Here is a 12852-nt window from a genome sequence, read left to right on the forward strand (position 1 = left end):
TGTAGAGTGTGTAAAAGATTTAATTTTATTTCATGCAAGGACTGTATCTGGTCACAACATGCTGAACACACTGTTTTGGTCGGGTTTCCACTTGATAGGCGACGAAGGTATCCTTCTACACTACTACTACTACTCTACTACTACTACTACTACTACTACTACTACTACTAATACTACTGCTACTACTACTACTACTACTACTACTACTACTACTACTACTACTACTACTACTACTACTGCTACTACTAATACTAATATAATAATAATGGACTCCACGTTCTGAACCCCCCCCCCCCTCCCCTCCCCCACTATTATTTCTCTATTGGAAATAGACTTAATATAACGAGAAATAGTGATTCAGAGACTGGGAATAACGAGAAAACAAAAGGCAAAAATTAAATCACACACTCACAAAGCGAAACAATCGGTATTGGCAGAGCTACAATATCAATAGGATAGTGATTATTATCAGTACAGCTGATGTGTAGATAAGGGACTTTGCTACGATGATCACCTATTTAAATTAAATAAAATAACCAATCTTACTTATGTTGGACGAGTTCAAGGGTCACATGAATGAACCTATTGGCACCGTTCATTTGCATCACACCACTGTCACGACTGCTTTCTTATTTTTACGTCATAGCGTGTCGGTTCCTGTTGTCAATTGTCAACTTTTCGTTAATTTCAATCCAAGTTTTCTGCCCACTATTTGTCAAAAAAGTATCGTCCGTTGTCATCATATGCAGCGAAGCAGAGCTTTAAATTTTTACAAAAACTTTGATCTCATCTCTATAATTTATAGTTAGTGTGAACTAAACTGTTGTAACAATTTATAAATATATCGATCTTATTTTTTTTTTTTATCAGCAGGCAAACCTGTTCATTCAAAGAAAAATGTAGACTGGCTCCAAATTGGAGGGATGGAAAATTTAAAGATCGATTTATTACAAGAAATAAAGTAAGGTAAGACAAAAACTCAAAGGGATTACATTTCCAAATTTTTTCCAAAACTTTCACATAGACTTATTTAGATATAGTCATTCAAATAAATGCATTCAATCACATTGCAAAACATATACTTTAACTGTTAAGCAAAATAATTTGCACAGGCAAATTATTTACTTTCTTGGTGTACTGAAATCATTTTGTCGACAAGCATAATTGTCTGAAGTTTGTTGGACAAAAAAGGGTATTTAAAGAAAGGATACTCAAATGAGTTAGCCATACAATGTTTTCTCTCTTTCTTATAGATGGTGTGTTGTATAAATTCTTGATGATTGACCTTCTTGTAGGATTTTAACAGGACCAGATATCTGTATTCCCTGAATGTCATCATCACTATCATCATTATCATCATCATCATCATCATCATCGTTGTCGTCGTCATCGTCGTCATCGTCATCGTCATTATTATTATTATTATTATTATTATTATTATTATTATTATTATTATTATTATTATTATTGTTATTATTTTATTATTATATATTATTATTATTATTATTATTATTATTATTATTATTATTATTATTATTTATTATTATATCATTATTATTATTATTATTTTTATTTTTATTATTATTATTATTATCATCATCATCATCATCATCATCATCATCATCATTATTATTACTACTATTATAATAATTATTATTATTGTTGTTATTATTATTATTATTATTATTATTATTATTATTATTATTATTATTATTATTATTATTATCATCTTTATTTTTATTAATAATAAATGGCATTTATATAGCGCTTTACCCTGTTGTCACAGGCTCTAAGCGCTTTACAGTGATATAAAACAAAACATATTACAGTGAGACACGTGTGAAGGAAACGTGATACGAATTCAATTTAACAACAACAAAATATTATTATTATCATTATTATTATTATTATTATTATTTTATTATTATTATTATTATTATTATTATTATATTATATTATTATTATTATTATTATTATTATTATTATTATTATTATATTATTTATTATTATATTATTATTATTATTATTATTATTATTATTATTATTATTATTATTATTATTATTATTATTATTATTATTATTATTAGTATTATTATTTTTATTATCATCATTATTGTTACTGTTATTATTATTAATTTACTGTTTTAAATCATTCATGTGATGAAAAAATTGTTTTAAATGTAATCATTTTAAAATTGTTTTATTACAGACAAATTCCCTGGATTCACAAAGATGGTCAAGATTTATGGTTTTCCTCTGTAAAAGATATACGTTGTTTTAAATGTCAAACAAACACAAGTCGCTTTAAGGAAAACAAAAGCCAATGTCTGCAAGGACTGGAAAATGATGTTACTCGCTTTGTTATTAAGGATAGTGTGACTGTGGCAGGTAGTATGTAAGTATGATTTGAATACGTAAGTTACACTCTCATGATGTTTTCTTTATTCATCATGACAACTTGAATCATAGAATAATACCAAGGAAGGATTTGATAAATGAAAAATATATTATAAAGCCAAAACCAAATTAAATGTGCGGTTATTAGTATGACACTCGCCTTCGCATCGGAAGGTCCTGGATTCGAGTTCTACTCTTTAAGAAAATTTAAAAATTGAGCTTTTATATAGCGCAATATCCACTAAATGTGCTCAAAGTGCTTTACCGTGCTTAGTAGAGTCCTTAGAAAAGGCTCTTTACTCATATTCTCTCACTTACTCAGGTGTAAAATAAGTTTCTGGCTGTTAACAGCATTGTCTCTTTCCCCAAAAAAATGTAATATCGTCTAACAGGCGCCATTTCTTGTACTATATGTTAAATGTTGCTGCTATTGGCTAGGGACCCCTTGTAAAGCGCTGTGAGCAAGTTTAGTGGATATTGCACTATATAAATGCTCAAGTTTGTTTGATTGTAAATGATCATTGTGCAGAAATCGTTCCATTGAAGTTAACCATAGGTGGCCTCTTAAACTGTAGCTACTGACTATTGTATTAGCTATAGCATTAATGGTGCAGAATATGTTTTCAATTGTTTCTATAAAATTTTGACATACTTTTATCATAATTTTGTAATTAGAATACACCATTAATTTTGTTTAGCCCATTTGATAGAGATCTCTTTCCATCATGTAAGATGAATACTTGAGGGACCTTGTTTAGGTTCAGATAATTAAAAGGATAGGTCATAGACCTAGAACCAATCCTGCATTTATGATTAGACAAAGTTTGAACAATTGTCGCCAAAATTCTATTCATGACTAACCATATGAATTGCTAATTTTGATTTTGAAGATAAATTAATATTTTTCCACTATAGAGATGGCAGCATACATGGTTGGAATTCCTCTGGAGAATCTCTATTTTACCACAAGCGAGTCCATCAGAGTGATATTCACTGCATTGATTTTACTGATCGTTGTGTCATCACAGGGTCTAAAGATGGATATTGTAAGGTAAATACTATCCTTTAATGTGGTCTTTAATGATTGGAACTGTGCTGCTTTCATCTGTCACCATGAAACACTCCATAAGTCATTGGAATCCAGTCATTATGTGTACTCTGCAAATGATGATGGTTATTTTTATTGGGATGATTATATAAGAATATATATATATAAATCAGACAGAGTTAGATCTGGCTGCAGTGGTTATGGTGATGTGGTGAGCCATATACATTTAGATTGGATGGTTCCGTTAGAGAGCGGGTGGTTGGATGGGAGCATCACCCTTGAATCATATACCTATGATGTTCGCATGGGTGTACGATCCGATAGTGATGTCGTTTCTTCTTCTCTTTACTAGCCTATCCTGCTTCTTTGGTTTGTGATTGTATTTTTGACAGGGGATATTTTTTTTCTGTAAATCTTCTGCCTGTTTGTTCTTGGTTATTTATAATTTAGCTTATGATATCTTTAGGTTATGATTTTGATTTACATTTGTACTATTTTTGTTAGATTGCTTGTTTTTTTGTTTCAGCGGTCTCTCATATAACCTCAATTGTGTTGGAAGAGACCTAAAGCAACAAACAAACAAAGTTCCGTTAGAGACGTTGTAATTTATTTTTTTGTGACCCAACAGTCTAGTACATCTTCCCCTTATAGTCATTTTGCAAGCAGACTTTAAGTTGGGGATGTCATTTTATATATTTTTTTCTGTCATGAGATATGAAGAGGCCTCAATGGCCTGATTAGTAGAGCATTTGACTTGATCTTCACCCATTGGGGTTAGCTTGGTATGTTAGAAGATCTTGTGGAAAGTACGTCACTATATATGAACACACTATCCAACAACTGTCAAGAATTACAATCTGTTCAATGGTTTAAAAATTGGGGTATACCTACTCCAGTTCCACTGGTTTTTAGATGGGAGACTGCAAAACTAAAACAGACAAACAAAAATAAATAAATTAAAAAAATAAAAGAGAAAGTGCACCACATATTGTCTGATTTCATAATTATTGCCTGCAGCAGTTATTATTTATTATATTTGGATTTGTTTGTTACAGAAGATCTACTTGAAAAAAAATTATGAAAAAAAATTCATTCAAATACTCTCAGATTGTAAAAACTTCCGATAACGATCTCAGCCATAACTCTTATGATATTTTAAATCTTTATACTGTATAGTCATTTCCCTTTAACCATTTTTATTTATTCATTTATTTTTTTTTTTTTTGATTCAGGTCATTCCTCTTCAGCTTCAGGCCTCAAATAGATCCAGATCCCTTTGCTTCAGAAATTTTAAGGCAGGAGAGAGAGTTTGGTGTCTCCAGAGTTCCCCCTGTCAGAGGTAATCCATGATAAGATTATGTACTCGGGCAATTCCCCATGGACAAAATAATTTTTGAAAAAAAAAAGTATAATTGTTTTATAACATTAAAATGCTTTTAACATAAAGTTGTTGATTTTTAAGTTGATAAAACTGAGCAACAAGCAATTTCATTAGATATAGGAATAAAAAAGGTTTTGTTTTGGTGGACCTAGTAAATTACATTTTTTTCCTGGTTTTTTGTTAGGGGCATTGACTGCTCAGCTGCAGGTTACGTAGTAAATGTTGAAATCAGGAATGGTTTAAATGAATGAGATCGTGACGGCATTATGAAATGGCTGAGTAGATAAAGTATTATGCAATCATTATCCCTTTATTTGAACTTGCTACTCATTTTTACCACATAGACTTAGTTCTTCTTGATAATTTTACTGTGCCTAATGTCTGGATAAATTTATGACAAAAATGAGATATATAAATAAGGGAGATTTTAATTCACTTTGTACTTTTATATAATTTTAAAGTTGAAAGAGTTAATTTGCCTGGAATTTACCTATTGAAAAGATTCAGCTATTTCACTGATATAAGATTCATGAGGTATTCCTTGAGAGAAAATAGATAATGCATCAAACAACTGTACAGTCCCGAAAGGAATCGTCTATGTCGAAAGTCAATTTGAAAATAGGTATTTTGTCCAAAGGGGAAAGATGAAAGTGCCTAAAAGAAGGCTTTAATCCAGATTTCAATGCAATTCCTATGATTCTCATGTTTTTATTGCCTGTTTGTTTTTCCTTTCAGTTATTTCGTGGCTGGTCTTGCTGGTTGCCTGGATAGTCCTCCTCTTGTCATATGGGACATAGAAAGGTTAGAAGTTTCTCTCTTTTCCAATTTTTCTTTTTTTTTTTTTTCTTTTTTTTTTTTTTGAAATGATCAGGGGTGACATGGGCAGGGGAATATTGTAAAACCTTGTCAAATTTTAGTGTTTTATTACCATTCAAATTTATATTTTATTGATTACTGGTAATTAAGGTCATACTTGGAGCATTGATTTTTATATGCAAAATACGCAGATTTTCCATCAACCTGCAGGGAAATCAACTTTCAATGAGATATGGAGAATAAAAAATTCAAGTATCCAGAAAGAGGGAAACTTTCCACCCTCTTGTCACTTTCTCATACCATCAGAATCATCTTATTAGAGACCACAAGCCCTCAATCACACACAAACACACGTATGCACACATACACACTGCCCACACACACAGACATGTGCACATGCATGTATTCACACAAAGACCACCACCTATCGCCTTCTGCAATACATTAGTATACTAAACTACCATCTATTGGATCTATTGGATCAACACCAGCAAATATAGACATCATACAAAATACCCTCATGAAATATAACCTCCAAGTCAATGCCAATAAAACCGAATTTACAACAATATCGAGGAACAAAGAGGAATGGAAAAGAACAAAGAAAGTCGGCTCACTAATTGGAGACACCGAGGATGTACAAAGAAGAAAACAGCTATCAAACGCCGCACTCAGTAAACTCACCAATGTATGGATTAGAGGTGACAAAATAAAGAGAAAAACCAAACTGAAACTGTACCATGCTCTTGTAAAACCGGTACTTCTGTATAACTGCGGCACTTGGGCGTTGACAAAATCCGAAGAAGAACATCTGGATGCCTTCCATCGCACACAGCTAAGAAGGGTACTGGACATCAAATACCCCAAAAAGATCTCAAATGAATCACTCTATAAGATCACAAAAGAAAGACCAATCTCCCTTGACATTTTACAACAACGATGGCAACTTTTCGGTCACATACTACGCAGGGACAAAAACATACCAGCAAACCAAGCCATGTCGGGATACTTCCAAAAACACGGGAACCTTTTCAGAGGAAGACCGATCACAACACTCCCCGTGATCCTAAACAAAAACCTCACAACACTTGGACAAAGCATTAGTCTCATAACGGCAGGGGACCTTGAAAATCTGAGAACCCTAGCAGAGGACCGGCAATATTGGAGACACCTCACACAGGAAATACTGGAAACAGCCAAGGCGACCCGATCTTTCGGTCGAGACGCGAAAGGCATCTAAGTCAAGTAAGTCAACTACCATCTCATAACAAACGTTGTCTCTTTCATTCACTTATCTACCTGTCCCTTGCTGGATACACAGATTTTCCATCTATCAAATACCAAAAAGAAACAAAAAAAAAAACAAAATTCAGTTTAGAATATCCAGATAGAGGAAATATTCCACCTGCTTGTTTTTTATTTGAGTGCCATCACTATTCAAAACACAGAAAATACTCACATATACTCAGACACACACATACATACTCACACACATACACATAATCATGTACATGCCCACACATACACCTCACACAAAGACAATTACTCCACCACCTATCATCTACTTAAATTCATTAGTAATAATGGGCCATGCTACGACTGCATAACACACGCCTGACTCACCACTGTCCTGCTGCATAATGACTGACTGCCATGGCCAATTCGTCTGCGGTGGTCTATCTAACCCCGATAGAGATGGGATTATAGTGATTATTCTTATATTTATCCCTATGCCTACCCGTGAACTGGAGAAAATGTACATTCCCAAGTGAAAAATAGTATCCACTCCTTATCCAACATTAATGGAAAGCTATTTGTAATTTTGCAAAGAATGTTGTTTTTCAAAACCAGACTACCACTGGGCTGCATTAAACTGTCAATTTTTTTGGGACATACTTTTTTTCTCATTTTAAAATCTATAATTGTTATGATTGGTGAATATAAAATTCTCATATAATATTCCCCGATATTCACATATAAAAAGGACGATTTTCATGCAAATGTTTTTTGCAATTTTTGTTTTCGCTTTCTGTCTTTGTCTTGGAATGGGACTACTCAGATTTGTCCTAGCCTTGGCCGGAGTCAAATGTATAGTTATAGTTTCGGGAGATTATGTTTTTTCCCTTGTAAATCATCTCTGTTATGTACTGTTACATTTTTTGTGTGTGTTTAAGTATATAATGGTTTGTAAACATTTGAGTGTATTCCTCTTAGTGCGACCACATGCTTGTGTCTGGATGGGACTTTTGGGTCGTAGTGTGCTCTTGAAATCTACATTTGTTCCCCATTTGAACCCTTCCCCTTTGTTTTACTTTTTTTCTTATGTGCTTTCAATAATAAATCTATAACTTTTTTGACTATTCTACTACTTTTCCTTTTCAGGGACACTGAAATAACCTCAATGTGTCGCAAGCGCTATAAAAGTCTTAAAAACAAACAACTCATTTGCATTTCTTGAAAAAATATTCAATTACTTGTTACTTTTTAATCTTTGTTTAAAATGTTTTTGTTTTTACTTTTCAGTGGAGAGTTTTTGGGACATCTGAGCTGCAACTTAAAGCGTGGGGCTGGTGTGTTACATTTAAAATTTGAGTCTGAGAATGAGGTCTATACCTGTGGTTATGACACTTTCATACGATTGTGGGATTTGCGCACAAGAACATGGTAAATAGATAAGTTGTTTCCATTTGATAAGCAGCATAGTACCTATAATTTTTGTGATCATTAAAAAAATATCATTTGAATTACAAATGGTAAAACTGCATATGGCTTTATTGAAATTGAATTTTTAAAAAATATCATAGAGGCACCAGTCTCCCCAACAATGGAGGACCGCTTTTCCTTCTTTAATAATATTAATTGTCTCCTTGTATGCTATAAAGTGAAATTTCATGAAATAAGATACTCTCAACATCTGGTGAAGTTATCCCCATGGTTAATCATTGAGAGCATTGTGTAGATTTTAAAAGGATCGGACAATGGTATTAAGGAATTTTCAAGAGTATATTTTGTGGAACAGTGTCAGCATAAAAAGTAGAGAGAAGTGGAAAAAGTGATAATGGAGAGGCTTCAGATGGGAGCAATACAGTATTGTTCCCATCCAAAGCCTCTCCATTATTACTCTTTCGTTAGTATTTTCACCATCCCCGGCTTCAGGCAGCCCCAACCGCTCTCTAGAGAAGTGGCAGTAATTGTAGTCTTATTGCTAATGCTAATGGCATTAATGTGATGTCTTCTATTCTTGACTAAATGATAAGTGCTGACTATTGTGACACGGGTTTTAATCTAATCTCTGTTAATTTTATTTCTCTTTTTATTTCTTCTCAGTGTCACTCAATGGGAGGAACCTTACGATTCAAGTCTATATTGCTTGGAGACAGATGGGGCTAATGCTATTGCTGTGGGTACTGCTCGTCATGGCATGGTTAGGCTATGGGACAAGAGACAGATTTTACCTGTTCAGGTTAGAATTTTTGTTTTAAACATTATATACTTATATATTTATTTACATTTTATACTCGTGTGTGTGTTCAAAGTAAATATAAAACTGCCTGAGAATTTGGACCGGAAAACCATTGAACAGAAATGAATATGACAATTATAAACAATAACAATGTGTTTGCAATTTTTATTTATTCTTGTTATAAGCTTTTATAATTATTTTTGCTCAGCTGTATCGTTTATGAAGTCAATGACCAAGGTAATTTTATTTTATGGTGATCAATATTTTATCATAATATACTTATTTTCCACTAAGTAAATTGTCTTCAATAGAAAAATATTCCTTTACTTTATTAAAATACAATCTTTGGAACAAACAAAGCAAAACTTCTGGGATGCAAGCAAATGTCATAAATGAATAGCGAAATTTGTAATGATAATATTCTGATCTGTAGACCAAGCCCATCCACTATAATATCGAACTGGTAGTTTCATTTTAGTGTCTGTTGTGCAACCTCTTTTGAGTAAATATAAGACATCATCAACAAACCCTATGACATCAATTGGGCTTGATTATTGATCTCTGTTTGATAATACATGCATGCATGCTTAGAAAGAGAAACATTGCATATGAATAATCAACAGATATATATCAAAAATGAAATTAATTTTTACGATTTTACTCAAACTCTATTCACGAGAAAAATTATAGTCAGAATGTGTCAGATATTGAATATGGAAAGTTACTTTTCCTAGAGTAAACAAATCAAGAGAATCATTCACATCACCAAAGAAAAATGAACAAAGCTCAATCTTTATCTATTCCATTCATTGTCACCACGTATAAATCTAATACTAATACAGCTATGAGAACCACAGAAACAATTTTTATCATTGTTTCTGTAGCATCAAATAGACAGTAACAATTTCCTGTTACCCATTGGATAGAATGCTGATCTCTGCAAAGTATTTCCCATTAGATTCAACAGAGCCTGTTGCACAGTACTATTGGGTGTATAGAGGGATCAGAGAAAAAAAAAACCCAACTTAATCCAGAATCCTCTTAGCTTGTGGGCCAAATATTCTACAAATTTATTTGTTTCCTGCTAACAACCATTCAATAAGTGGTGAATCAGATACTGTAAGTAGAATTAAAGTCAAAGTCATGAATAGTGAAGTTAATTTCAATTAATTCATTAACGATAGTATTTTCTTTATCTTTATAACCACTTGATTAAAAAAAATTCTGATAAATATTGGGATAGCCTGTTTCTCACATTTAAAAATTATAAAACATGGCAACTCTCATTTCAGATGTATTACAGTACAGTCTGTAACAGTCCAGTGTATTCCCTTGCAATGGACTATGGTCATCTTTATCTAGCTTTGGACATGGGACTCAGTGTTATGGATTTCACTAGATGATGTGTTGAGAGAACTATATATTTTTCACATTCAGTGTTGTAAAGAAAAAGAAATAATTAAAAGAAGCTCACCATTAAATATGGTAACAAAATCAATCATAGGATAAGTAAAAAATTTAGTTGTGCATTTGATATACCTCATACTTAAAGCATTTACATTATTATGATGTTATCATGATGTGTAATAAATGTCTTCGTATCGTTTAAGAGCTAATAGGTTCTAAAAACCTTTAAATGCTCTGTGTAACTTTTACACATAGATGTCTTCTAGTTGTATAGGGAAAACTTGGAGAAGCAGATGACTAGGATGTGTAAATATGAAATATCTTCGTAAATCAACATAACATAAAGTTGACGATTATTTTGCAAGAGTCAATTGAAGGGTATTTCAGTTATCTTATTTTAATTTTATAAACAAATTAGCATGTTTAACTCTAAAGATGGGTCCTTTATGCCTTTTTGCCATTGTGGACCCAATCGAGTGCCAAGTCAGGGATCCACAATTTACAGATGGTTCAGATGCCAAGAATACTATCAAAAACCCTTTTGTTTCTTATTGTTTTCTACTCCGACTTTACATGTTGCTTAATATTTTAGTCAAGTGCTACATCTGTGATACATGTTGATTAAAGTTCTGATATTATTATACCTCAATATCATTTAAACTGCTATAGTACTACCTGGATACAATGAGTATGGATCTAACTGAGGCATAGAAATCTCCCTTTTTTCGTTTAAAAAAAAAATTGATAAACAATTCATTATGTGACATTTTTAATATCGTGCTGCATTCAATGAAGGCTTTGATCCAAAGAAATTTGACTCGGTCTTCTGGAATTTATTGGGTTTTTTTTTAGGTGCAATGCATCTATAAATCGACTTTTGAGTCAGAGTATTATATTGAAATCCAATGGGAAAATATCATGCTGACTTTTCAACAATGAGATTTACTTTAATGTTGAATAAATTGATAGGAATGTGAGGAATTATGTGATAAAATCACACAAATAAATCAATTTATGAAATATCATTGTCTTGGATTTTTTCACTTATTGTCTGCTCTACTCCCTCCGATTTTCAGTATCTTGTTGGACTTTTTTCATTAGAGGAAGGGGATGGTGGTTGGGGGGGGGGGGGGGGGGGAGCTGGGATTGGTTCTCTTTGCTGTGTTGTTTTTTCAAATCGAATTTTGTCTGCTAATGCATGTGTCTGGTGTCCTCCTACTCCTTTTTTTTCTATTTCTTCTTTATATAAATTGACTCAACCAGACAGACCACTGCTGTCGATGTTATTTATCTGCAAGAAAATAGAAAAACTATGCCCACTTGATAGTCGGTCATGCATCTCATTATATTGCTTGATGAAAAGCTTGATAACGAATGGTAGGTGGTTTCATTCAGAGGGATGTATTTTCTTCATAAAAAGGTTGAAGTTGACTGTTTTTATATAAATTGACTCAACCAGACAGACCATTGCTGTCGATGTTATTTATCTGCAAGAAAATAGAAAAACTATGCCCACTTGATAGTCGGTCATGCATCTCATTATATTGCTTGATGAAAAGCTTGATAACGAATGGTAGGTGGTTTCATTAAGAGGGATGTATTTTCTTCATAAAAAGGTTGAAGTTGACTGTCAACATTGAATGGAGGAATATCAAATGGTTGATATCACGACTGCCTGATTTGTATTTGATTTCCTGTGGTATTAACATATATAGAAATAGCTGATGCTCACATAGTACTTATGCTTTCATATTATAGTAATAACTATGAAGCTTAAACAAGGAACAGCGACACATTTTTTTTTCTACAGCAGACTCCTGACTGAACTGCCTTTTTATTTATCAACACACTTAAACAGCATGATATACAAGGGACATAATCAATATTGTAAAGGGCTTTGAGCACATTTAGTGGATATTGTGCTATATAAAAGCTCAATATATATAAATACAAACATTCACATTAACAGTAAAAAGTAAAACATGGATTGTTTCTGTTACATTTACATATACATTGTATTTCTGTTCGCTATTTACCAGTATATTTTTGACCAATCAAAACATGGAATTTGTGACACACCTTCACAAGTGCTCGGACAAACATAGTTGTTTGTTTATAAACAATAAAGTTATGAAATCAACCTCTCAGATTATTGTTATTGTTTTTATACCGCCAAATAGGTGACTAATTATCATTATCACACAATTTTCTCGATCAAATTATCAAAGTTTAAGTTTAACACAGTTTTCTGTGTTGGTTCTATTGATCAATCAGTAGAATAGCGGGTATTTTACTTAGACATATATAGCATCAATAGTAAAAACCTGTGCAGTTGGTTAT

The 12852-nt window shown here is 32.5% G+C and overlaps 1 protein-coding gene across 1 annotated transcript in view; it reads left to right on the plus strand.

The window, feature by feature from the left end:
- Positions 1–11537, plus strand: part of LOC144965594 (F-box/WD repeat-containing protein 4-like) — a 12882-nt gene extending 1345 nt beyond the window's left edge. The window contains exons 1-9 of the mRNA XM_078901130.1: positions 1–107; positions 871–966; positions 2210–2395; positions 3313–3448; positions 4678–4784; positions 5562–5627; positions 8166–8306; positions 8970–9105; positions 10398–11537. The exon at positions 1–107 is cut by the window's left edge and continues 1345 nt beyond it. Coding sequence (XP_078757256.1) covers positions 1–107; positions 871–966; positions 2210–2395; positions 3313–3448; positions 4678–4784; positions 5562–5627; positions 8166–8306; positions 8970–9105; positions 10398–10508 — 1086 coding nt within the window. The 3' untranslated portion in view covers positions 10509–11537. The remainder of the gene's footprint in view (positions 108–870; positions 967–2209; positions 2396–3312; positions 3449–4677; positions 4785–5561; positions 5628–8165; positions 8307–8969; positions 9106–10397) is intronic.
- The last annotated feature ends 1315 nt before the right edge of the window (positions 11538–12852 follow it).

The sequence above is a fragment of the Berghia stephanieae genome, chromosome 2, assembly GCF_034508935.2.
Source record: "Berghia stephanieae isolate SIO BIC M18660-M18661 chromosome 2, UCSD_Bste_1.3, whole genome shotgun sequence".
Taxonomy (NCBI): Eukaryota; Metazoa; Mollusca; class Gastropoda; order Nudibranchia; family Aeolidiidae; genus Berghia; species Berghia stephanieae.